The sequence below is a fragment of the Monopterus albus genome, unplaced genomic scaffold (genome assembly GCF_001952655.1).
Source record: "Monopterus albus unplaced genomic scaffold, M_albus_1.0 scaffold94.1, whole genome shotgun sequence".
Lineage (NCBI taxonomy): Eukaryota > Metazoa > Chordata > Actinopteri > Synbranchiformes > Synbranchidae > Monopterus > Monopterus albus.
Genome location: NW_018127974.1, coordinates 2,195,462 through 2,221,459, shown reverse-complemented (window position 1 = coordinate 2,221,459; position 25,998 = coordinate 2,195,462). Strand labels below are relative to the sequence as shown.

General features: G+C 43.9%; 2 protein-coding genes across 6 annotated transcripts in view; one reads left to right on the top strand and one right to left on the bottom strand.

Annotated features, from left to right (window-relative positions):
* The window catches only part of iars2 (isoleucyl-tRNA synthetase 2, mitochondrial), a 12,355-nt gene extending 3,143 nt beyond the window's left edge, over positions 1 to 9,212 (top strand). For both annotated transcript variants that reach the window (XM_020608625.1, XM_020608624.1), the window contains exons 8-23: positions 510 to 625; positions 724 to 893; positions 1,062 to 1,152; positions 1,299 to 1,450; positions 1,623 to 1,783; positions 1,919 to 2,021; positions 3,735 to 3,828; positions 4,578 to 4,686; positions 5,251 to 5,353; positions 5,526 to 5,648; positions 5,741 to 5,872; positions 5,948 to 6,054; positions 6,155 to 6,300; positions 6,414 to 6,604; positions 6,894 to 7,038; positions 8,407 to 9,212. In XM_020608625.1, coding sequence (XP_020464281.1) covers positions 510 to 625; positions 724 to 893; positions 1,062 to 1,152; positions 1,299 to 1,450; positions 1,623 to 1,783; positions 1,919 to 2,021; positions 3,735 to 3,828; positions 4,578 to 4,686; positions 5,251 to 5,353; positions 5,526 to 5,648; positions 5,741 to 5,872; positions 5,948 to 6,054; positions 6,155 to 6,300; positions 6,414 to 6,604; positions 6,894 to 7,038; positions 8,407 to 8,549 — 2,086 coding nt within the window. In that variant the 3' untranslated portion in view covers positions 8,550 to 9,212. The remainder of the gene's footprint in view (positions 1 to 509; positions 626 to 723; positions 894 to 1,061; positions 1,153 to 1,298; positions 1,451 to 1,622; positions 1,784 to 1,918; positions 2,022 to 3,734; positions 3,829 to 4,577; positions 4,687 to 5,250; positions 5,354 to 5,525; positions 5,649 to 5,740; positions 5,873 to 5,947; positions 6,055 to 6,154; positions 6,301 to 6,413; positions 6,605 to 6,893; positions 7,039 to 8,406) is intronic.
* Positions 9,213 to 9,281: 69 nt separating this feature from the next.
* rab3gap2 (RAB3 GTPase activating protein subunit 2 (non-catalytic)) lies at positions 9,282 to 25,317 on the bottom strand. 4 transcript variants are annotated; one of them, XM_020608619.1, is made up of 35 exons: positions 24,901 to 25,317; positions 23,674 to 23,753; positions 23,049 to 23,166; positions 22,826 to 22,907; positions 22,513 to 22,560; positions 22,314 to 22,389; positions 22,049 to 22,150; positions 21,399 to 21,498; positions 20,509 to 20,607; positions 20,163 to 20,311; positions 20,003 to 20,082; positions 19,527 to 19,619; positions 19,278 to 19,417; positions 18,830 to 19,025; positions 18,513 to 18,656; positions 18,244 to 18,326; positions 18,067 to 18,131; positions 17,875 to 17,965; positions 17,561 to 17,682; positions 17,118 to 17,331; positions 16,678 to 16,775; positions 16,234 to 16,342; positions 15,500 to 15,660; positions 15,197 to 15,371; positions 14,860 to 15,033; positions 14,479 to 14,585; positions 14,136 to 14,202; positions 13,872 to 13,942; positions 13,754 to 13,789; positions 13,571 to 13,645; positions 12,641 to 12,856; positions 12,254 to 12,343; positions 11,938 to 12,162; positions 11,669 to 11,833; positions 9,282 to 10,113 (listed from the first exon to the last, which is right to left on the bottom strand). In XM_020608619.1, the coding sequence occupies exons 1-35, from the start codon at positions 25,007 to 25,009 to the stop codon at positions 9,961 to 9,963; spliced, it is 4,113 nt and encodes a 1,370-aa protein (XP_020464275.1). In that variant the 5' UTR covers positions 25,010 to 25,317; the 3' UTR covers positions 9,282 to 9,960. The 4 variants fall into 4 exon arrangements, with proteins under 4 accessions (XP_020464275.1, XP_020464276.1, XP_020464277.1 ...); XM_020608620.1 differs by having other exon boundaries at positions 17,118 to 17,328; XM_020608621.1 differs by having other exon boundaries at positions 23,674 to 23,750.
* Positions 25,318 to 25,998: the final 681 nt, after the last annotated feature.

Sequence of the window (25,998 nt, the reverse complement as noted above, 5' to 3'; positions counted from 1 at the left end):
TGTTTCATATGGAATCATCATTTCACTGTTTTACCTCATTACTGGCCCTGAAATGCGACCATCCAACTTTATTTGGAATGTGTTTATTTTGATCAAAAAATAAAACTGATGAGATGTCACATCTAATAATGTGCTGCTGTGTTGTTTTCAATGTCATACAGGACACAGATGATTTACACATCACTATTTATAGTTTGATTTAGATTCTACATACTGTCCCAACTCCTTCTGATTTGGGTTTCTATTTTAAGCTCTGAGGAAGGTGTGTTTCCTGTAACGTTACTTCATGTTTTGGATAAAGTCTGTGCTGCATACCATTATTAGTGCTCCTGTTTTTTGCAAGCATTTTGTTTATTTTATGAGTTTTGCACATCTTGAGCAGTTGCTCGGTTAGTTTGAGCGCACTAGCTACAGCTTTACTGATCTGCCTCAGCTCCTCTTTGTCAATTTGAGCTGTCTTTCTTATTACAGTTATTTCCATTAGTGCGTGACTTGTTTTCTGTTTGCAGGTACTCGGTGGTGAAGAGGGCGGACAACTCCCAGCTGCTCCTGGTGGCCACTGATCGCGCAGCTAGCATTGCAGCACTGCTGGGCACAGAGCTGCAGAGTGTAGGCACCTTCACAGGTTAAGCTCTCACACAAGTACACACACAACAGTCGCAGCGTGCGTCTTCTTCATCACAAAAATAAGCATGGCAATGTGCCTCGTCTGTCTCCTCCAAGGCTCCCAACTTGAAGGTGGGCTCTGCAAACATCCCACAATTCCTGACAAGGAAGTGCCCCTGTTGCCAGCCAATCATGTGACGATGGCAAAAGGAACAGGATTGGTCCACACAGCGCCAGCTCATGGCATGGACGACTACAGTGTGGCTTCACAGTTTAAACTGTCTGTGGTATGCTCTGCTTTTTCAGGAATTAATAAAAGCTTGCTGTTTATTATACATGGTTTTTGTTGTTGTTTTTTGTAGTTCAGGTGTACTCTAAACAGATACGTTGGCCCGAGTGGCCCTCTGGCAACATGGCAGGCTTGTAACTGTGTGTGTGTTCTGCTCCTACCCCAGGAGTGCACGGTGGATGAGGACGGCAAGTTCAATGAGCTGGCTGGTCCTGAGCTCCACAGTCTGTCTGTGATGACAGAAGGCACTGATAAAGGTACAGCAGAAATATGTAAAGAGAGGACATAACACACTCTCTTAGCGGACGTGGAAGTGCCTGTGTTTTTCATATTTTGCCTGTCTGTATCTTTTTATTTTTTTATTTATTTAACACGTTTGTGGATTTATTTGTGTCTGTGTTAGTGATTTCCATGCTGAAGGAGTGTGGGGCTCTGGTGAAAGAGGAGCAGTGCGTTCACAGCTATCCATACGACTGGAGGACCAAACAGCCCGTTGTCATCAGGCCCAGTAAACAGTGGTTCATCAACACAGCATCACTCAAAGACAAAGCCAAAGTAAGCTGGACCAACATGATCAAACTTGTTTTTATTCAGCTCTTGTTAGTGTTAAGGACATATAAAAAAAATAGTTCTTTGTGTACATAAAGTGCTGCGTTGTAATTTTCCCAGGAGGGATGTGCTCTTACAGTTTGTTTCCAGGGGGGAAAAATGATGTGTGTTTGTTTAGGAGGCGCTGCAGAAGGTGCGTGTTTTGCCAGAGTCGGCGAGGAGCAGCCTGCTGGCCATGCTGGACAAGCGGACGTACTGGTGCATCTCCAGGCAGCGAAGCTGGGGCGTCCCAATCCCAGTCTTCTATCACAGAGAGACTGGGGAGGCTCTCATCAACAAGTAAGGCGATATGCAGCGTGTATGCTGACATGTACACGCACATTTTAAGATATACAACAGACAAGCACAAAATCTCTGTTGTCTCAAACACACACAGGTTTTATTCTGAACCTTCTCCCTGTCTGGCCTCTGCAGGCACACAGTGTCCCACATAGCAGAGCTCTTCAAAGAAAAGGGCTGTGACTGTTGGTGGGAGCTTCCTGTTGAGGCTCTGCTGCCACCAGAGGTGCTCAAGAAGGTGAGTGTGTGTTAGTGTGTACCTAAGGGTGATTAACGAGCTAGGACTGAGGGGTGGATTTGAACCAGTGTCAGTGACACATCAGATGATATTAGCGCTGATGTACATAAGGTGCATGAGCAGTGTAATCATTCTCTCATTTGATGAATACAAATGTTTAATGCTATTAAGAGACTTCTCTACCTGCCACAAGTAATACATTTATTCAGAAAGTCTCATTGAAATATGTTTTTACTGCCCTTTACACTCCATTAAATTTTCAGCCTGCATGTACTATGTATGCATATACTCAGTGGTGGAAGAAGTGCACGGGCACTTTAGAGCGCCCTTCACTTGCTGCTTTAAAATGCCTTAGATTTGTGTTACTGCCTATTTAGATTTGTGTTATTGCTCATCTACTTTATATCTCATTTGTATTTTGTGGCATTCATGTGGACGGCAAAGTAAGAATTTCATTGTGCAGGGAAACACATTTCCTAACTGTGCATATGACAAACACTTTGACCTTTGACCTCTGTTGACATGTAAAAGTCCTGCATTCAAAAGTACAGACGTAATATATAGTTTTAAATATTAAGTACATAATACCAAAGGTAAAAATGCTTATTATGCATGGATTCAAATGACTGATTCTTTATTGTGTTCATCACTGTAATGTTGCACGTTGCATAACTGCCCTCTGTGCTGTTTTAATGATCATGTTTTGATTCTAATAATCATTTAATTTACTTTACATACTGTGCGTTTTCCACTCAAGACCAATACATTTGTGATTATAATATATTTTTCATTATTAATCTGATTCTGAAAAGTAACTTGTCTCTAAAGTTATCAAATAAATGTAATGGAGTAAAAGCACAAGACTTGCCTCTGAAATGTAGTGAAGACAAATAATAAAGTAGCAGAAAATGAAAACACTCCAAGTACAAATACAAAACTGTTTCCACCACTGTATATACTAAATGTGTACTGATTATTCTTTGAATTGTTTATGTATCCTAGAGAATGTCAGACCAGAATTGCCTATAGTCAGAGAAATGACGAATGTCATTACACGTTTGTCAGAGCACAGTGGACCCGTTTAAATTACTAGTTAAAAAACCCTTTAAAGTTATTAACGTAAAGTGGATGGTACAACAGCAGGTAATGCTACGACGAATGGCTCAAATTTACGGGTCAGAGTTCACAAATGACTGCATGACTGTGATTCCATTGTAATGGACTGATGTCACCTCAGTCATTGTAAGTACTGGTGTGACCAGACCCCAACCGCATTTATTAAAATGGTTAAACTGGAAGCTGCATTACTCACCAGCTGATCTGAATATATGAAATGGCCACTGTGGAGGGGCTTTCTCGTTTAAGACACCTCAAGATATTTAGCTCATTAGTTTATAGATGCAGAAATGAGTCATGCTGATAAATCCACAGTTATGCTACCTGTCCAGTAGGCAAACAAACTGTAGAAGAATAAGAACCAGCTGGAGAACATAAGCATCTAGCAGCTAGAGACACATTATTACTATGGGTTTATTTTTATTTATTTATTTATTTATTTTGGTCAGGGGTTGGGAGGGACTAAAGCAAAACTATAAAGGGAAGTAAATGTTGAATTCTTCTGCCTCCTAGTGGCCAAACATCTACCAATATAGCGGTAGCCTTAACAGACAGTAATGGGTAATTAATTCCTGTTTACATGTGTGTGTCTGTCAGAGTAACGCAGGTCCAGTGACTGACTACATCCGTGGAGAGGATGTGCTGGACATCTGGTTTGACAGCGGAGCATCATGGGCAGCTGTACTCGGAGGTACCTCTGATATTTCTATTCGTTTTGCAGATCAGTCTAAGTACAAATAGATTTTGTTGAAGTTGTGGTGATATACTGTAAAGTCTGATGACCCCTGAGTCTTCCTTCCTTTTTTCCATTAAGAGTGGCAGCAGTTCAGTGACTGCAAGCTTTCAGAGTGCCTCTAATCAAGTCTCCCTTAATGAGCTTTATTGGACAGAAAGCTGCTTAAACCTGCCTTACAGAGTCCACTGTGTGTGTGTGTGTGTGTGTGTGTGTGAAGGAAAAGCAGGAGTTTGCTGACCACCAGCTTGGATTAGAAGGCAATGCAGACTCAGCACACCAGGGTCTCCTAAGCAGTAGCTGACCTGCACACAGTAAAATAGCTGGTTTTGATTGCAGATACGCCACCAGATATACACCTAGCCTAGCTGCAGGTCTTCATGTAATTTCACTTGTTTCATGAGCTTGTGGGTTGATTCAGGGTGGAGGTGGATGAGGTTGAAAGCTGATTGTGCCTCTAATGCAAGGCTGCAGCACCTATCTGTTAGGAAGCTGTCTCTATGACATCTATCATCGTCCTGTGCTGCTGTTTTTGCCTATTTGAACCTTCTGTGTGAGGCCACTGCACACAGGAGTTGTCGCGCTCTCCACACTAACATTAGCTGGCTTTTTTTTGTCTTTTCTAGACATTGTTTTGCCATGTTTTTGTGTGTGCCAAGTATAGCACTGACTGATTTTTCTCTCTGCAACTTGCCCTCCTCCTCCAGAGCCGGACCCCAGGGCAGATGTCTACGTGGAGGGAAAGGACCAGCTCGGAGGCTGGTTTCAGTCATCCCTGCTCACCAGCGTAGCCGTCAGAAACAAGGCACCTTACAAGTGAGTGTTTGAATGATTGTAAATGACTAGAGCAGTGCACCAGATGCACAGAAATACAACATCTTGACTTCACCCTAACAATATGAAACACGTTGAAATTCACAGATGACATTTGAAGGAGGAAAACAGCTGGTGGACATTGCTCTCACAAGCCCACAGAAAGCTTTAGATTGTCGGTGTGTGTGTGTGATTAATAGTGCCACTTATTATCCATTAGTTTAGAGTTTCTGAAATTTCTTTAACTTTTATTTAACAAAAAGCCAAAGATGCTTCTGCTTAATTGCCAAGGACAATGCAATTAAGTCGCATTTTCAGTTCCCTGATGTTTAGGTGACGGTTAAGGGACATGTGGCAGTCAACACACAATACATACAAACACTAAATGAAACATTTGAATGTATTTGTCGTTAGTTGAATAATTCTATAACAAATCATTTTCCCAGTATGAGACTGGGGCAGCACAGTAGTGCGGGTTCGAACCTCTGTGGCGTTTGTGCAGGTCCACTATGGCAACCCCTGGCGGGGAGCAGCCCTAAGTCTGATCTAAGCCGTTTGTGCACGTAGGTCTCTGGTGGTCCATGGCTTTGCTGTCAGTGAGCATGGAGAGAAGATGTCCAAGTCTCTGGGCAATGTTGTGGATCCTGATACAGTCATTAATGGAGGGAAGGTGAGCTAATGGGAGAAATGGCGCTGTTTGTATTGTGGTTGTACGCCACTGGATGTAGAAGCTTTCACCTACTTCCGTTTTGGACACTGACCAAGCCAAAAATCTTTTATCATTCCCACCTCTTTCTCTCTCCTACACAACCGCCTCCCCTGTCTTTCGTTGTCTTCACCAGGACCCCAGTATGCCAGCGTACGGTGCAGATGTACTGCGTTGGTGGGTGGCAGAGTCGAATGTCTTCTCTGAGGTTCAGATTGGGCCCACTGCACTCAACTCAGCCAGAGACAGCATCTCCAAGGTATGAGTGCAACGGGACAGCAACGCATGCTTTATTTTCTGAGTGGCACTCAGTGGTTACGCACATCCTTCCCTGTGTGTTTTCTGTCCCAGTTGAGGAACACTCTGAAGTTCCTGCTTGGCAACCTGCAGGGCTTCGACCCGCGGGCTCAGGCCGTGGACCCCAAACAGATGCACTACATCGATCAGTACATGTTGCACTTGCTCCGAGAGTTCAGCATCAAGGTGCGTCGGGTGGTTTGACATGTGGTGAATGCTGCTGTGAAAGCCACTGAAGTTTGTATGTACCTGTATTTGCAGGTGACAGATGCCTACAGTGAGTTTGATGCCAGCAGGGTCATCCGTATCCTCCAGGCCTTCATCTCCAGAGACCTCTCCAGCTTTTACTTCAGCATCATCAAAGACAGGTAAAGGCACATGAACTCATGTGCTACTGTTACTTCAATATGTCAAGATCTCTATCTTTGTCTCACCTTCCATTCATTGCTTCATGTCTGCATCCTTCAGGTTGTACTGCGATTCAGAGGATTCGCTGGGCAGAAGATCATGTCAGACGGCTTTGGAAGAAATTCTGGACGGAGTGACCAGGTCCATAGCTCCTGTCCTGCCACACGTAGCTGAAGAGGTCTATCTATATGCCCCAGGACATGACAGTGTGTACCTGTTCTCTCGCTTTTGGATTTACTCCCTCTAAGTGTGTTTTCAGCTACGCTGTCTGTTCTGGTATTTGGTTTGTCACAAAAGTATTTTGGAACTGTTTATGCAGAAGGGGAGACGTTATTCAAAAGTGGCTGGATCAAAAGCAGTTCTGTGTGGCGGCGACCAGGATTAGAGGAGGCTGTGGAAGGGGCGTGTGCCATCAGGGACTCCTTCCTGTCTTCCATTCCAGGCAAAAACGCCGCCCAGTATGACCTCACTATTGCCATTGAACCTGGTCTGCTGTTTGAACTGATGGAGGTAAGTCAGATGTTAAAATGTCCTGTAATGAGTAAGTGGCCAGTGTTGCATTGCAGCTTTACAGGCATTTAATTTGGTAAGCGACGAAACGTATTTTATACTGGATAAGGTAATTATCAGTATTCTACTGCTGCATTGACTCATTATGGTTTACTCATTATTGCCACTAGTATTATCAAATGTGTGATCGGAACCAAAGACATTCCTAACGTTATAGTAGGTGTTAGACCAGTCCATGTAAAAGGACAGTATAACCACAAACTCACACCCTCCCCCACTTCACTTTCAGTCTCTCCAAGAGGAACCCACCTCCACCTCCTCCCAGCTGGCAGAGCTGATGATGGCAGCGCGTGTCAACCTGACCAGTGAGCTGCCCCGCGACCTGCCCCCCGACACCCTGCTGAGCCACGGCACCTTCCTCATCAACCTGGAGGGTGAGGACCATCGGCACTAAGCTGGTGAGGACCTGTCCTGCCCTTTGAGCACAGGTCTAACTAAGGGCCAGAGCCATAACACTGTGCCTGCTAGTTCAGAGCCATTGTTACTTCTATGAGTTAAACTTGGGGACTGAACTGCAAAGCATGATTACTAGGTTATCCAGCTGGTTTACACCCAGATCTGACTGGGCCATCAGATTTGGGTTTAGAATACAGATCAACAGAAACACAGAATTCACACACCTTAATATAACATGGGGCAGCGCGGTGGCACGGTTGTGTGTGCTGTTGTCTCACAGCGAGAAGGTTGCGGGTTCACGACCTTTCTGTGTGGAGTTTGCATGTTCTCCCTGTGCTTGCGTGGGTTCTCCCCGGCTACTACTCCGTTCTACTCCAGCTTCCTCCCACAGTCCAAAGACATGCGCCTTAGGTTGATTGGTGACTCTGAATTGCCCGTAGGAGTGAATGTGTGCATGTGAGTGGCTGCCTGCGTGTCGGCCCTGTGATGGACTGGCGGCCTGTCCAGGGTGTACCCCGCCTTCACCTGATTGCTGGCTGGGATTGGCTCCAGCCCCCCTGTTTGGAACTGAGAGGTATAGAAGATGAATGAATGAATAATATAACATGGAGAATGTCTTAGATTTTGATGAGAAGCATGTCAGAAATGTGCAGACTTCTAACAGGCACATTCTAATTCACCACACTGGCACATCAGTGAACGGTGGTCATAGTGAAAAATTAGCACACACATGGTTAATTAGCTTAGTAAATTATAAATGCAACATTTTGTTCAGAGAAATCTTATCAAGCATTTGTTTTTTGTACTTGGTAGACAGCTAAGTCTTCATAATTTTCAGAGGTTTGTTCGTCACAACAGGAAAAAAGGGCCAAAATGTCACTGCCCCTGACAAGGGAACATGTTTAAAATACAAACCATGTTTAAAAAGGCCTATGTGATAATTACCACACTTATTTAAAGCCTAATTTGAAATATGTACTTTTTCTATTTCAATAGCTTCTTACTGCACTGATTAGTTGTTATATCTTATTGTATATATTTCACTTTCTGCCATAACAAAATTTCAGGCGTCAGAACTTCATTAAATGTCATGTGAAGTACTCCACTCATGGTTATCTTGTAATTAGGAAATCCACCTCTTTAACATGAAAGCACTGGCTGGTAAACACAGTGTTAACTGAGCTGCGTGGTGTTTGGCTCAGTGAAGCTTTGTGATACATGCTGCCGTGCCTCTTCTGTTTGGGCACATACAATTGTTTGCAGTGGAAAAGCTCTACCAGTGTGAAAACCATGACTAAGCAGTGACTTCCAATGTGCTCACTGTGTGTGTGTAACTATCCTTGCAGGTGGTGTTATCCGTGAGGACAGTGCCTACAGTTTAGCGGTGGTGCCCACCTCTGCTGCCCGGTGCCCACGGTGCCGGCGCTACACTGCTGAGTCGGCAGATTGCCTGTGCCCACGCTGCCAGACTGTTGTTTCACAGGCTTAGTGACAGGCCAGACCTCCTGTCACCATGATGGCCAGCAAACATCACCAAGACTGTGCTGTGTTTGGGTGAAGTTGCCTTTGAGGACAGGCCAGATTTTACTTCCTTGTCGCTATCAGGTGAGAGACTAAACTGACTCAGCTATTGCCTCGGTCAGATTGTTGTCACTTTGGCCCCTACCAGCGAGGAGAAACTGCAGCTTGATGCAGGGTTGGCACTGAGAAGAAACTGCCTAACAGCAGATCATCACACTTGCTGTATGTCTGCTTCTGTTTGTTATGTATTTAGACGCCTGGCTTTAACAGCAGAGCTGACTGTGAACTCTAAAATCCAAAATATCCAAATGGCCTAGTCACTTGGCTTGAACGTTCCGGTTAAAAATTTGAGTTTGATACCACCGCAAAAGCTGATGCAGCATGGGCAAGACTGTTTAGTGTGTGTGTGTATATATTTATATATATTATCAATCCACACACACAGAGAAGGATTTTTTTTTAAATGTATGGAAAGGGAATTTACTACAGTGGGTGACACTAGATCATCTATAGTCCAGAAAGATGACAGGGGAAACGTTTGTATGATAAATCCTGTTCCTTGTGAAAATCCCTGGTAAACTGAAGCTATCCAGAAGAAATGTCTGAGTTATAAATAAATGCCATTTTATCCTGAAAGTGTCTTGATTCACTGTCATCAGAATGAAACAAGTAGCCAAGAACACTGCAACATAAACACTGAGGCTTTTCAGAAACCTCTTTATTCAGCCCTGGATTAGCCCAGTGGGAGCAGCTGGGCATAGGACTACAGAATAGGAGGTGTACAGGCACAGCTACTACATACTGTCTGGATATCATTTAAAAATAAGGTCTATATTTCTTTATGATACATCTCATGTTTGTGAGAGGGAAGAAGGAAGGAGATATGTCAAACAACTGAAAAGGCGCACGGCACCCGCACTGAGTTGAAGTCAAACAATGAAAATGAGGATCAAGTGACAGACAGACCCCATTCCTTAACAACCATCTCATAAACTTAAACTCTCAATAATACTTTTCAATACAGTTTGTTACATGCACAAAATTTAGATTAAAAAAAGTTAAAAGCCACTCTACACCACTACCTCCTACAGTTGTGAGAACAAATGTATAATAACAAAGTGAATGACCAAACACTAAACCTCCTCCATGACAGTGATGAGGGTGAGAAGGCTGTTTATCATCCTGACCGTCTGTCGTACACCAGTCCACATGGTGACGGGGTACAGACCCCGTTTAGTTTGGGTGGGGGCTGTTTACAGTTCTATCACTGCAAGAGAGACCAGCCTCCATTAGCTTTCCTCTCTCACTTTTCTTCTTCTTCCTCATCATCATCTTTCCATCTGCCTCCTATGGGGTCTTCAATGCCTCACCCTCCAGGGTCAGGCCTCGGTGTTGAGGACATCCACAGCCTCCATAAGGTGCAGGGCCAGGGTGTACTGGGCATGGTTCTCTGGAAGGATTTCAATCAGACGGCTGACGAGCCGGCTGGTCTGTGGCAGGGGGACCAGGGGGCACCGCAGCTCACTGGGGTCCTGCAACACAGGAAACTCATCATATTCTCTACATTGTTAAACAGGCAGCTAGGCCATTCAATGCAAACTACAAAGATGAAAAGCTTTGAGTAGGTCTTTTTGTAGTGACCAAATTTTCCTTAAATGCCATGTAGCTCCTTTTCCTGTGTTTGTCTGCACCATCTGTATTGACATTTTTCTACTTGGTTTTGAGGAAATGAGACCTGACGCGGGACTCAAGGTGAACCAGGTTCAAATTACAGTCAGTCTGCCACAGCTATCCTAAGGAGTCCTTTGGGACTGTTTAGCAGACTCTATGGACACTTGGTATTTCTAATTCCCAGAAGAAAGTACACCCGCCTCTGATGTACTCAGAGTTCTACCTTAGGAAGACTGATGTAAAGGGGCACATGATTTGGAACCACTGTGCAGCAGCAATGTTCCAGACCAGAAGTAGCTAAATGAGAAGTGCAGCCAAAGTTAGCTAAAGAAAGCTTTCTTTAGTGTGTGGGTCTCATTTTTACACAAAATAGATTTGGTCCTTAATCATGAATGGCTTCTTATTTCATTGAACTAGGGGTATAATTTACCTTTTACATGTATTTCAAATGTGCCACCCTTTTGTGAATCTGTACCCCCAGCCTGGCCACCCTGTCCAAAATGTTCTAGATGCACCCCTGAACACAGCGTGACTAAGTGACATCTGAATGTGACTGGATACCTAATGTAGGTTACCGTTATACGTTTGAAACAAAGTACACACACAAACAAAGCACAAATTGTAGATATTGGTGTAAGAGGCTAAAAACAGCTGCTGTGAGCTACAATCCACATGGATGATGGCTGTGAACATACTGTGACCCTTTTCAAAGAGAGGATCACCACACCAAGCCATTCTACATTTGAATCCTTGCATTAACTTGAAAGGTCCAAATGGTGAAAAAACAGATTCTCTACTCATCCTGTCCTCAGTCAGAAACTAGAGTCTGGTAATTCTAGCCTATCAAGTCTGAGCACAACTTTCAAAGCCATAAAGAATATCCAATATGCCTCTTTCAGACCTTTCAGCACTCGTTCCTCCTTTGGTCTCAAAATATCATATGGGTTAATTAACCTACTCTTGTTAGATGATTGCCAGATTAGTTCAAAAGATCGTTATGATATGAAAACATAATGAACAGCCTATTTATTGCAGTGTTTTTTCAAAGAAGCACGCAGCGGTCATGTGCATTACTGAGCTGACACTTTACTAAGCCAAAGGTTTTTATTAATGAAGTAGGTCTACTTTGTCAATACAAAATACAGGGTTCCTTATGGTTGTCCATCCACCCATCCATGATCTATACCACTTATTCCTGAATAGGGTTGCCAGTCTATCACTTACATGTACAGCCACAGGCCTGTTCTTACACGACATTAAAAAGCTGTGAGAATATTTTCTATACAGCCTATCCATTTTCAAATCAAAAACGTTTTCCAGCACAGTGCTGGAGAACTTTAAGCCCTGTGGGTATGTAAATTACATTTAGGCAAACGAGCATTTTGTCTGAGAATCTGAGTGACAGAGGTGTCTCACCATAGCCTTGAGCCATGTGCAGAGGGTTGGGGGCAGGCGGGCCAGCAGCTCCATAGCAGCCTGTGTCTGGATCTCACTGTGGAGTAGTGAGTAGCTCAGCCTCTGTCCAGTCAGCACCAACAGCTGGGAGCCCAGCACATCCTTATCTTCCACTTCTAACATCACCTGAAGGACAGATGAGGACAGGTCAAAGCACAATACTGCACTGAAGCTACAAAACTTGCATTATCTGTCTGCAGCAAAGAAAGAACAAACCGCATCTCCCTTACCTCCTCTGCCCGGAGGTCCAGGCCCTGGTTGTAGAGCTCACAGACAAGGTGCCGTCGCAGGATGTCAGGGTTGACCTGCAGCAGAGAACCCAGCTCCAGACACAGCGAGGGCCACCAGTCAGCCTTGGGGTCACTACAGGGCAGAGAGGGGGAACCGGCACCAGAAGCTGAGCTGAAAGGATCATCTATAGCCTGCACCCAACCGGTCAGCACCCGCAGGAGGAACTGAGACAGAGGAGATGTGGGAACAGAGATAAGACAACATCTATGGAGAATCATTTTCTTCTCATCCTCTGCATTTCAATCCACCTCTCACCTCTTGTCGTAGCAAGACCAGAGCTGGGTCCATGTCTCCACTGGGCATCAGCTGGATTGTTGTCAGATCTCTGAAGAAAGCATTCTTACCCTGTGAATAAATATCACACTAATATAATCATGTTGGTGCACAAATGAATCAGACTGTAGTCTTTAGTTTATTTACACATTAATGAAAGAGCATCAGCTCTAAAATAAATTCATAGAGGCTATATTAATACAAATATCAATTCAAAGTGGTCTGTAGATACAGCCAGATGTACACTGTTTAGACAGCAGAACAATAATGTGTGACAGGGAAGAGTTGGCATCAATCCTGTGTCCCTGTGTAAAAACATACCACATAACTTCACAGGCAACATGAGTATTTGTGTGTCTGTCTTCCCACCTTGCTGTCAAACAGGCTGAGTGGTTTGACCTTCAGACTGAAGGTCATAGCAGCATGTAGAAGGGAGGCTAACAGGCAGTGGTGTTGGACCAGAGGGTAGTGGACACCTCTCTGCTCCAAGGCCAGCTCAGCTATGGAGGCAGGGCCCTCTGCTCCACTCCACACCTCCTCCACAGACAGCTCCGGAGCAGAAACCTCATCCACCGCGGAGTCCACCTGCAGGGAAAACAACAGAGACACAAGTAAAGAACACGTGGCTCATTGACATTCTTATCACAACTACCAGTTGAGTTTGTAGTTAACACAGTCAGTTGCACAACATAGCACATGCACAAATTTTAATGTCCCCCCTCCAGTCAAAAATGAGCTTATTGTCCAATTCTATGAGTATTTAACTTGTACGTGAACTAGAGCTTGTGGGAAAACCAGATCAGACTGAATAGTTTATGTGACGTCTGGAAGGGCTCTTCAAATAAGTTAGCTACTATAGTAAATAGTGGCTTAGTGGTGGTAGTGATAGAGGTAATAGCACTAGTGGTAGCACTGATATGATGCTGATTAGTCACAGCAGCAGTACATTAGTAGCAGCACTTTTATAAAACAAATAGATCAACTACATCAAAAACAGCTGGCAATGATATGTTAGATACTGACTGTGTTACTTCAAAAACAGGTTTATATATAAATACTAATCTCACTTCCTTCTACTGTGAGTTGATAAAGCAAACACATCTACTAATGTGTTTGCTCCCTTCCAAGTTTAAAAGAAACAAGGAACAGACTGTGCTGGCCACGCTTCACTGGCCATGCTCTGTGCTGCAGTGATGCGAGGCACTGAGCATTCTCCATGCTGTTCTCTGCAATCGTTTTACTTACATAGTCATTTATAAAAGACAAAGGGCATTGATTCTTATCCAATACTCCAGTCACCTCCGCGAGGATCTGCAGCAGCTGGACACAGCAGCCCAGGAAACACGTCATGGCCTTGTCTTCCATCCCAACATCCTGCACACCAGCACATATCCTTAATATGCAACTTCATCTTATCAAGAACTGGCATCACATAATTTAATCTAGGATCATATTTTAGTTCCCGCACTGAAATACACTTACCCTTCGACATAAGCGATCTTTGGGTGCTTTCCCCACCTGGAAAAAGAAGCATACACTATTTATATAGACCCAGCAGTGTCTTCACAGACACACTGGATACTGTATGTACATGGTTTACCTTCTCTATGAGGAAGGCTGCTGCTGAGAAACGTTTGACAATGAACGTACTCCACATCATAGTACATATCCCTGCAAGGAAGATGCAACAAAGTCCAGTGACACACTAATGACTGCCACTTTATGAAAATCCTGGCTTTCAAAGTGGAGGCATTGACCTGACTACTGATAATGTGGCACCTCACAGCTACATAAAAACAAATATTAGATAGGTCAGACATTTTTATATACACGTATTTACAAGCATGTTAAAAAAGCCACTAACCTAGTTGGATGTGTGGACTGGAAACCAGCTTCAAATGTTCCACAGCCCAGCACAAGTATCGACCCTCCTAAGAAGAAAGGCAGGTGCAAGACCCGACGTAAGAACAAAGGTGAGTATCTCTTCACGTACAAAACCTGTCTTTCCCCTTTGGGAAACCAGCGTACTGAAGACCGTAGTGATAATATACACCAAATTCATAGGAACAGAAAGTCAGCAGTAAGATAAAATAGATTTTAAACACTCAATAGCTACTGTAATTTATAAACTATATCATTTATACATAATAAATCCAAATGTTTGTTCATATCCTGCACAATATGTGTACATTTGCGTGTATGTGCACCTCAGGGTCTTTGTTCCACTGCACCACATATTCCCAGCAGCAGTGGGAGAAGAGCAGGTCAGGTGAGAGGGAGTGTGGGAATTGCTGGCACACTGCCACTAATGACTCTGGAAAACACAGAGGACAGTGTTTGACTTGGATGTGACTTCAGGGCATCAAGAGGTTCCCTGAATAGTGGGCACAGCTGTTGCAGTTGTTACATTGTGCAAGCAGTTCTGTATGATTTTTACAAAGGCTCTTAACAGTCAGCGCAGTCAAAGTTCTTTAATGTGAGAGCCCATGTGTCATTTAATATCCAAAAGTGTGCATGTAAAGGTCCAGCACTCTGATCAGTTTGTGTTCACACTTCATTCCAGTTGCTGGATGTCTCTTAGTCCTGACCTGCTGTTCTGTCGGTGTCCTCTTGGCTCTGCTCATTCACCACATTTCCCTCTTCTCCTGCCTCCACTGTATCATCTGTATTTTTGTCTTCCTTCTTTTGGAGAATTTTTTTTAGTCGGTTGGGGGCCAAATTGTGCCTGAACACCCACTTGGAGACACTGTCAGCAACACCACCTTTACAGAGAGACAAGGAAAAACACTAAAACATAACAGAATCAGAATATGGATGCTAAAACCAGGAAGAAAGAGAAAACTTGAGCAAGGAAAAACACTAAAACATAACAGAACCAGAATATGGCTGAAATCCTTGCTGAAGACATGCCTGTTTCCAGCCTACCTGTGCCGCCCTCCAACAGTGTTTTAACAGAGCACTGTGCTGCAGCGCCACCTGTTGATCCCTGAGGACGAGGCACCAGAAGCAGAGTCTGCAGCACCAGTACATCCTCCAGCTGCCGAACACACACCACCCACTGCTCCAGCTCCAAGGACACCGTCTCCCACTCTGACTGCAACTATTACACGCAAAATGGACCAATGTGAATGTGGTGCACAATATTATAGCTAGCAGAAGGAACAGTGCTGTTATACTTTGCTATGGTATTCTACGGGTTTTCTGATTGTGCGAGTCAGACTTGTCTACCTTGCTGTCGGCCCTGCTGCTGATGCTAGCCTTAGCAGCGCGGTGAGCAACAAAGGCAGCTAGGAGAGCAGCAGCAGCGTTGTGGGACTGGATACATGCAGAGCGAACCTGCTGCCACCAGGGGGAGATGGACTGGGGATCCCATGACTCTTCAACTGCACCTGAAGAGATGAAGAACCAAGCAGGAAATGAAGCCAATGGGGCCACTTGAGACTGGCTCCAAAATAGAGTCAACCCCAATAGACTCCCATGTTAAATTGACCAGCTTTACAGAAATAAACATGTTTACAGCCTGGTAGAAAAAACTGTTTTGTCTCTTTAGCTAGTTTCCCCCTCCATGACAACTTTACAGGGAGTGAGTTTTTATACAACTTGTCCATTTATATTATATGGGCGCTTTCAGTGACAGGCAGGAGGGTCCCGTCATAGGTGGCTCACTCCTGGCCTCTTTTCCCATTTTTAAATTAGCCGTAGCAGGTGAAGCGAGACGCTACCAATATGCTGATGACCAGAGTTGAGCTTCATAACTGCTCTTAATAAAACCAGTGGGTGGCATGGTGGGTTTATATACAGTCAGTGGGAAGAACAACTAGCAACTCTCTCGTGAGCTTTCCTTTTTATTCACTGGTTGAGATAAACTGTATCTGAAACCAGCCAAGACTTGATGTGTCCTTCATCGTATAGACACACAAGTGAAAAGGCTACAGTAGCAGATGCTGGGCAGGAATACATACCTTTCATGTTGCTGAGGGCGATGAGGAGTGTGTATAGGTTTCTAACAGTTTCGTTAGGTTTCTGTAGCACCTCCTTCTCCCTGTGCAACCACATGCTCAGCAACAAAGACTGACAAAGAGAAATCCATTACGTTATATTGGTGGCACTGCTTAAAAAAAACATCCTAACTATCAGGATCCTATGATTTTTCTTGGAACAGCACCTACTGCTATGAACAATGTGCCCATTCTAAAATAACTGAATGCAATGTGAAAATGAACACCTCCCATAAATTTCTAAACACAAGATAATAAGGCCTGCATATTATTATCACCTTTGTCACTATTGTCTCATGTCTTTTTCTCCTGTAGACATTTTCATCTGTTAACCCTGACCACATTTTTAATTCTGTTAGGCAAAGTCACATCACCCATTCCATCAGCGAGTCTTTTCCTCAGTCTTACCAGTAGCTGCTGTGGCCTAATGCCAGCCTGCTGTAGTGTTTCACACGTTTCGTGGAGTGGCCTTTTCCCACACAGACAACCCCAGAACAGAAAGTTCCCTGCAAAGGATACACAAGAGCCAAGTCCTCAATCCATTAGTATGTTGTCCTCACTCTGCCCAATGTCCTTGATTTTTCTGAATATTATAAACAGTATTTGTTTCTTTTCTCCTCGTGTGTCAATCCTTCTTGTGCTACTTTTACACCTGCCCAGTTGATACACACAGTACAATGTACACCAGGTGTGTCTGGGACCGAATGAATCAAAAACTGGTGCAATCTGCCACACAGTGATTTATCAGTTTTCACTGACTTGGATAAACTTGTATCAGTGCACCTTGCCTGAGATAAGTAACTGGGTACAAGTCAAGGCACAGACTGTGCACACATTTGTTGCCATACCTAGCTGAGTCCATTCAGTTTCAGCCCCACGGATCACCTTCAGCTCCCCATCCTCTGTGCACTCTATTAGTGAGAGGAAGGCTTGGGCAGACAGGGGGGAGTCAGGCGAGTCCTGGACAAAGGTTACACTGGGTCGTGAGGTGAGCTCAGCGTAGCGTTGCAAGGTGGGGCCAACGCTGGACAACTCATCTTCTATGCCTTCTAGGGAGTCCTGCTATGTGGAGAGAAAGTATAAACTGGGGCACAATCGCATGTGTTTATTTTAGAATTATGAAGAATAATAATGAGGCTTAACGTGCCCACCAATAATATCACTGACCTAACTGGCAGATTCACCACAAACCCTAAGTTAGCCCATGTTATATGACGGTGTATTGCGGTTGGAAAATGTTTATGGCCGTAGCATTAACACGGCATCTGTATGTGTGTGTGTGTGTGCTCACAGTTTCAGAGCAGGCCTCTATTTCTGCAGCAGAGTGCAGCTGCTGGATGTCAGTGTAGAGCTGAAGCAGTTTCAGCTGTGAAGAGCAGAGCTGCAGTAATGCTGTGTCTACTTCCTCAGGGTCTGTAATGCAGAAATAAAACACCATTAATTAATAAAAAATACTTGAAATATGTATATTACCAAAGCTAATATAAACTAATCACCCTCTGCAAAACCACTTTCAAGCATTTAGCTGAACAAATAATTTGGCAACTGCTTCATGATGCTTTCATTTTAATATTCTACCTTAAAACTAATGAACTGACATTTTACCTTGTTGCTTCAGAGCATCATGTAAGGTGCATGTGATGTTAGTAAGACAAGAGACAGGAACATTTTTATTTGACAGCAGAGACTCCAGAGCCTAAAAGGAAATGCATAGACTACAGTTAGGATTCTGACTGCTGAACAAAATGTGCACATCTATTAGTATGTGAAGGCATTTGCACTGATCTTTAGTCATACCTGCTTCTTAATGGCAGGGTGTTTGATTTCCACCAACACATTTTTGGCTTCGCTCTCCAAAGTATCTATACAGAAAAAGGAACACAAATGCAAAGCTCATTCATCTAATACAGTTGCAGTGTATTTACATATTTACATGTAACATCTTCATTCAGCTCTCACTCCTGTATTTCCTACCAGGATCCACCTCTCTGTTCCTTAGGAGAGTAGTCAGCCTCTTTAACAGGTGCATGTCTTTGGCTCGCTCGCTCTTCTTGTCACTGAAATGGAGATGAGGCATAGCCTTGCATATAGTGTACAGACAGAGTATTGATCTTCTAACTCTTGGCAGGAAAACAAATAAGGGTATTTCACAAAATGCCAGATTTTCAGATTCTTTTAAAAAGCAAGTATGACAAACAGCGGATCTACTATATGTTTAAAATGAATGCGCGTTCTGCACCGACCTGAGGGCCAGGTGGAAGGGGATGTTCACTGTCCTCAGAGCTCCTGCGCTGGGATCCAGCAGACACACCTGCTGAGTGTGGAGCTGCCAGCCCTGACTGGTCACACTGTTCACCCCCATCAGACGATAGCCAGCGTACAGCAACCTGGAAGCACAAGGTTTCATGTATAAAGTGTGCTATTCCCGTTTGTCTCTCCTTAAGTGTCTGAGTATACAGCATACGCTTCTGTGATATGCCACATGTAGATGCAATTATGTTTTGTTTGTGATGTTTTTGAAGAAACATCTGTAGGAAAAAAAAAAGAAACTGCTTCATACCTGCAGTGTTTTCCCACAGTGAAAGCTCCAACTCGAGGCCCCTGCTGCATCCCCCACACCTCCAGAATTCCTCTGCGGGGGGCATAGATGACCAGGAACAGAGCATGCCGTCTGGGGAGGGAAGCAGAGGGGGAGAAATCCCAATCACCTCGCTCCTCTGGAACCTGCAGCCAACCCAGCTGGGCATCTCGGTATCCTGCAGTGAAGTTTAACTGATGAATAGTTACCGGCATCCTTTAAGGAATGTGCCATAAGACCACATGAATACTTATGACATATTACATTTTAACACAAACTTAAAGACAAGAGAAAGGGAAGAGAAGAGAGATCTACTGTCCAAGCTCTACCTTCTTAGCACATCTCTGTGCTTAACCTAAACAGTTCTTCACAAATATCCCCTTACAAAACCTCAGTATCATTCATTTCTCTCTCTCTACATTCCCCTCACCTTTCCACATGCGGATGGCGATGCCCCTTGCCAGGTCCAGCAGTGTGACTCGACCAAAGTCATCCGTCACTGCAGCCAACGTGTTGCAGGGGGAGAGACAGATGGACTCACCGTGGCGACGAGAGTCTGGGAGGCCAAATCTGGGTGATAGGACATGATTAACTGAAAGGGCATCCACCAGCTTCATTTTGCCAATACCAACAATGCACAAGAGGGGACTACTGCCTTTGTGTTGAGATGTAATTGTACCTGATTCCTAAGGGCGTTGCAGGCTCCACCTTGGGCTTCTGTTTCTGAAGAGCCTCCTCTTCATTCTTGTTCTTGTTCCAACCCAGCCACCCACTGAGAGGAACAGAGGGAGAAAGACAAAGAAAGTAGAGACAAGAGACAAAGGTGATGAGTCCCTTAGGAGATTAGAAATGTAATGAAGGTGAGAGCAGGGTGAGAAAAGATACACCAGGAGAACCTGATTGGGCTGCTTTGTGCTATTACAGCGGTAGAAGAGTGTCAACAGTGCAGGAGTAACCTGCACCTGACAAGTCTATTTGTCTTTTAAACAACTAGCTACACAAATAATGTCCTGGCTCCACCGTCGTTATTAGTCATTCACTTAGCCTTGTTTCTTGACTGTTATTGTATTATTTGTCTCGTTTGCTTCAGGACTATGTTACTCTTACTGATGCACACATGAACCCCTGGCTTGACACACACATTCATCACCACACCTGGCAGCGCTGAAGAGGGCTGAGGTGAGTTTACTGGCCACAGCCAGAGCCACGTGGGAAAGAAGAGGCTGGGAGCTTCCCTATGAACACACAAGGAACAGCCACATTCATTCACCTGTCTCTTACAGATCATTTATGTATAATGTAGGTACACACTCACCTCTACGGCATAGTAAAAGCCTGTGTAAGGGCCCCCTCCCACAGTGACATACTGGCTCATGGCGGGGGGGTTGCCCTTGACTGAAGCATTAAACCCCCCGAGGATAGAGGCGTTCTTCATCTGGTCAAAGACACAAAGCGTCATAATGCCTGACAGGAGGAAGAATGGATAAACACACAGGGACAGGATGAACAGAGATGTGGGAAAAGAACATTAGATTATTAAATTAAATACAAACAACACAGTACTTTCCTATGGAAGCCAATCACTCATTCTATTTTAAATTTCCAGTCAATCCACTAAGGCAATCAACCCCTAATATGAGTAAAAATCAACTCTTTCTTACCCACACTACTGTGGTCTACAATGTTATCCATGTCCTGCAGACCCCACTTCTTATAGGCTAAGGGAGGAGGCTGGATCACATCACTGCCTGCTGCTGTGGCTGGATGGACAGAGATGCAAACAGCAGGTGATGACATAAACAGCAGCTTCAATAAAAGGCATGACTTGCTTTTAGCTCATTTAAAATTGCACTGTCTCCAAAAGTAAGAACAGTGGCCTTAAGCCACGAATCATACTAATGGGTATGGTATACACACACACACACACACACACACACACACACAGCACGGCTTGGTGCTCAGTGAAATAAAACCCTGCTGTAGTTTGGCTACTAGTCCTCTAGAGGCTGCATAAGAGGCTATTTATGCTTTGTGCATCCACATGTCCGCTAAGGTTGAGTGATGTGATTTTTATCGCCTTTCCCAGGTCTGCACGGACTCTGTGTGGAAGTCAATAGTTTGTGTCCGCACAGCAAAAGCCCCGACTGCGCATATGCCATAATGCTTGGAAACCGTTTGCATACGCGGACAGAAGGCAGACACGAGTGTGTCTGTGTCCACATGAGGGTATGCGCAAAGTACGTTTGTCAACTAGAGGGTGTATGTGTGCGTGCAAGTCATATGCCATAATGCTTGGAAACCGTTTTGCATACGCGGACAGAAAGCAGACACGTGTGTGTCTGTGTCCACATGAGGGTATGGGCAAAGTACGTCTGTCCCTTAAGAGTGTATGTGTGCGTGCAAGCGTATATCTCCACAGTACCTGAATGCTTTAGAGCAGCAAGTAAAAAAAAAAAAAAAAAAAAGAAAGAAACCAAACACATTTTCTGTTTACATATGAACACACCCTGGCACAAGCACACGTGCACACACACACATACACACACACTACCTCTTGCAACCCGGTTCCTGCAGGCACGCAGAGACTGAAAGAGGCTGAAACCATCGATGGTGACCAGAGCAGCAGGGTAGAGGATACTTAACTCTTCATGCTGAGGTTGGATACAATGAATAAACACACATTTGCTAAAGCACCATGGAGGGAAAAGGTTGAACGCTCCAGAAACAGTAAGTGAACCTTGAGTGTAGAACATCTTAGCACATATAGTTTGCAAGTTTACCTCCACACTCAGTAAACACACAGTTAAAGGAATAGTTTGACATTTAGTGCTTATATGCCGTCTTGCTGAGAGTTAAATGAGAAGACTGACACTAGTCGCATGTCTGTACAATAACTGTGAAACATCCATCAGAAGCTGGGTAACTTAGTTTAGCATGAAGGCAAAACAGAGGAGAAACAGTTAACCTAGCTCTGTCCAAAGGTAATAAAACAGACCAACCAGCACCTCTAAAGCTCACTAATTAATACCCTACATCTCTTTGATTCCAAAAAAAGCTAAGTGTCAAAATGACACATTTACCATTTACAGGTTTGACTGATCTTCTAACCCAACTCTCATAAGACAGCGAATAAGCCTGTTTTTAAATCTGAACACAACTCTCACATACAGTTCTGACAGCAGTGTCTGGTGTGTACATTACCTGCTCAGTTACTCCAGGATGACGAGGAACCTCATATGTGCGACACTTGAGCCTCAAAACAGAGTCCTCGTGCAGCAGCTGGGCCAGGAGCAGTACCCCATTCTGATGACACACAATCGATTTTATATTTGATACTTTCTGTCTTGGCTATCTAAAGACTGGGTTGAATGACTTCCTGGTTCCTTTTTAGCTATCTGCATTAAGGCATTCATTACACAGGCTACCATGGCAGTGTATTACAAAGTGCTGTAGACTGGAGACATACCTCTGTGTAGAAGCGGACATAGCCAGACGTGAAACCCACTACTACACATGTCCAGTCAGGCCGCCCAGTGGAACTCCTGCAGATACACACACAAACATATACTATTAAAACAAGCTATAATCACATATTGTACATACAAAGCGTTTTACATTTTCACTTTCAGACATCTCCTCTATCACCCACACAAGTATTAACTTGCCTCTTTTGGCTTGCAAGGGGGATACAGATGGTGCTGCTCACACACTCTCTGGAGAGAGACAACACACACAAGGTTAGATGTAGTGTCTGTGTGTCTGAGCTCGCTTTTCTGTTGCATTTGTTTTTTCAACCTGATCCTTCTGTATTCCATAGATTTCTGTCATTGTAAAGATCTTTTCATCCCTCCCTGTAAGTTTCTTGCCTTTTGTTTTCCCTTATGTCATCTTCCTATATTGCTTGCCCTTAGATTAATGCTCATCTGTTGCCCTTTTAACATTTTCATTCCTTCTTCAAGAACAGAATTTTCCCCTCACCCTTCTTCAGCGCTGAGGGTTCCAGTCCAAGACACAGCCAAAGCCATCTCCTCTTTGCCACTGTCACTTGTATGCCACTTAGCTGTAAAAGAATCAATAAACATTAACTGCACTGTCACTTGTATGCCACTTAGCTGTGAAAGAATCAATAAACATTAACAGTGTAGAACTGCTCTGTGTACTTGGACATTACGGTGAGTGTGTTAGTGTTTGAATAACTGACCTGAGAGAAACACCGCCTTGTGTTCATGGGCCACCACCAGCAGGTCAGAGCAGGGCGACAGGGACACAACACAGTTCTGAAGCCAGGGTTCACTCTGCTCCATGGTCTCTTCCTCTAGCTGCAGTGCAAAGGGGGAAGTCAATGGGTGGGAAGGGATCAGTGCTTAGAACCTGCAGGCAATGCAAGTCTCAGGTAGGTATCAAGTATTGGAGAAAGTTGTCTGTGGCTTTTGTCAATTTATTAAGGGAATTTTCCTGCTATTTTCTCCTTAGGTTTGAAAAATTCAGCTAAACCTGCCCTCTAACCCTGGCCTGGAGACGATATCTATACTGTAGCTATGTGGCTCCTCTGGTGCAGCCCGCCACATAATGTCTGCATTATAATTTAACTATTCAACTAGTTCTAGTTTAATAAAATAATATTATTAAGAACCTCTGCTTATAAAATACAGGGTAATTATGGGATAATTAGGCAATATCAGCATGGTTTAAGCAAACGATAATCAAACACTTAATTGTCATTGTGTTTTGGTAGCAACAAGATGACGTTGCAAAACCAAATGACACTTGCTGCTGAATATTGTAGGGCAACAATTAATGAGATACAAAAAGAAATAAAGGCAAACCGTTGTGGCAGAGGTGGCTTCCTCCTCTTTGTCCCACGCTGACTCCCAGTCTGAGGTATCCCAAGACAATTCATTATCTGCTAAGGAAAAAGTGAACAATTACATAAATTAGTTTGGAAAGTCACACTGACAGAGGTCTGTGTGCAGTGGTTAGGACCTGCTCAAGCCTTGCTTTCCTAAAGATCACATCATACCCTTCTGGCAGCCAACACACAACACATATAACAGCGAGTAAACCTAAGTTCCAAGGGTGTGGATTTTCAGGCTGATGTCAAAGCAGACAGGTAAATGGAAATGAGGAATGAGAGAGGACAAGAAGGGAAAGGCTAACAAATGTTGTGCAACAGGGAAATATCCTAAAACATTTAACAGTGGCTGGAAGTGAACAAGTAACAAAATCCTGTAGCCATGGACATTTATAAGTCTTTTAGTGCAGTGTGACTGCACTAAAAGACTGAAGTGATGACTCATTCTGCTTGTCTATATCCATCAGCACCATAAGGCCCCTTTCTGTATGTCTGCTCTTCATGTGGACTGACTCACAGCAAAAAGTGCAGACACATTTCACGTCCCCTTTCTGTGCCCTGCTGATGCGCCTTCATAATAGCTTTGCACACCCTTATTACTTGATGTAGCGTCAGCTCACGACCACTTCATTCCTCCAGTTGTAACCAGTATATTTGCCAGTGTAGCTGCCGACACAACGAACTTCCTCCCAGCTTTACAACCTTTATCTTCCTCGCTACAGCGAAATGTGGCGATATGCATGACGTTTCCTTACATTAGTTGGCAACCGCCTTATTTTCCTTTATGTCATGGCTAGCTAGGTCCAGAGGCGGCACTGCGAAACAGTGATTAGTGCTGTCGCCTCATAACAAGCAGGTTCCGGGTTCGAGCCCGGGGCCTTTCTATGCATGTTCCCCCTCTGCCTGAATGGGTTCTCTCCGGGTCTTCCCCCACACACATGCAGCTTAGGTTGTTTGTTGACTCTAAATTGCTGGTAGGAGAGAATGTGAGTGTTTACGTGTCAGCCCTGTGTCCAGGGTGGACCCCGCCTCTCTCCAGCGTCAGCTGGGATTGGCCTCAGCCCCCCGCGACCCTATTCAGAATAAGCGGTATAGATGAATATGAATGTAGCTAAATGTACTGCTGTGACTTCAGTGAACATATGCGCTAGCATGTTACAGACACGCATTTGCCCTGCTCATCTAACGTCAGACGTGGTACCTGTTTCATTCGCATCCTCTACTGGCTCCGTTTTCTGGTTGTGGAACAAGAAGTCCCGGACTGTTTTCAGCTCTTGGAGCCGACAAAACTCCAATAAGCTGCAGGACATTTCTTTCCCGTCCCGTCAGGATCCAAATAGGCACGGAATCAGTCAGTTAGCCTGCTTGCTAACAGTCCAGTTCAAAGTATATCAACGTAGCTAAGCAGTTTGGATCCGTTTGCAAGTCCTTCTATGGTGTTAACTCTGTGACATCCGGTTTGGCGACTGTATCTCTCATCTGTCTTACACAGTCCCCCCCACAGAAATAAGAAGACAAGTCTGCTAACGGTATTTTTCTCTATATTTACAGTTCCCACCCAGATCCTATTGCGTGTCTGATACATCATTAACCTTTTAACACAGATTTTCTTCCGGGTTACTCCTGAGTCAAAACTTTCAAAATAAAAGCAGGAAACGCTGCATTTGCTACTTCCGTTTACAAATGAGAACTTAAATGACATGGCAGATTGATATATAGTCAGAAGATCTGTAACATTTTTCATTGATATTTACAAACGGGTTATCGTTAGATCTCAAGATCACACCCAAGGTTCACATTAGTATATGGGGAAATATATCTAACATTACAGGGAAACAGACTTCACTTCCAGATTCTGCTGAGTCTTTCTATCCAACGCTAGGTTCTTTGCCACCAGAGGGTGGTAGAGGAACATGTTTTAGCTGGACTGCTGGAGCATGTCTTTCTTTTTTCTCCCAGCTCTCACAAATCCTCAGTTACCAGTTTATTGGGTACACAGGCTAAAACTATAACGCAGTCTAAGCCAACAGTCTGACAATAAATCCTAATGATAACTGTAATCAGTTACAGTTACTGAGAACAAAATATTTAATCAAATTACAGTTACGAATCAAAATGTTGTTGATTACAAAGAAGTTACATCTGAATATACATTATTCAGTTCAGTAAAAAACTTATATGTATGTATAACATTCACTCTGTTGCTGTGCATCTTTAGACCTTGTAAAAACTTTTTTTTGGCACATTTACAGACAGTTTGGGTCAACAAAGCCTCTGGAACAAATAACACCATCAAGTG

Coding starts and splice junctions, on each gene's coding strand:
- rab3gap2 (XM_020608619.1), bottom strand. CDS start 25,009: ATGTCCTGCAGCTTATTGGAGTTTTGTCGGCTCCAAGAGCTGAAAACA. Junction 18,657..18,829: donor ACTGTGGGAAAACACTGCAG/GTATGAAGCAGT, acceptor TTGTGCTTCCAG/GTTGCTGTACGCTGGCTATC. Junction 17,332..17,560: donor TAGAGGCCTGCTCTGAAACT/GTGAGCACACAC, acceptor CTCTCCACATAG/CAGGACTCCCTAGAAGGCAT.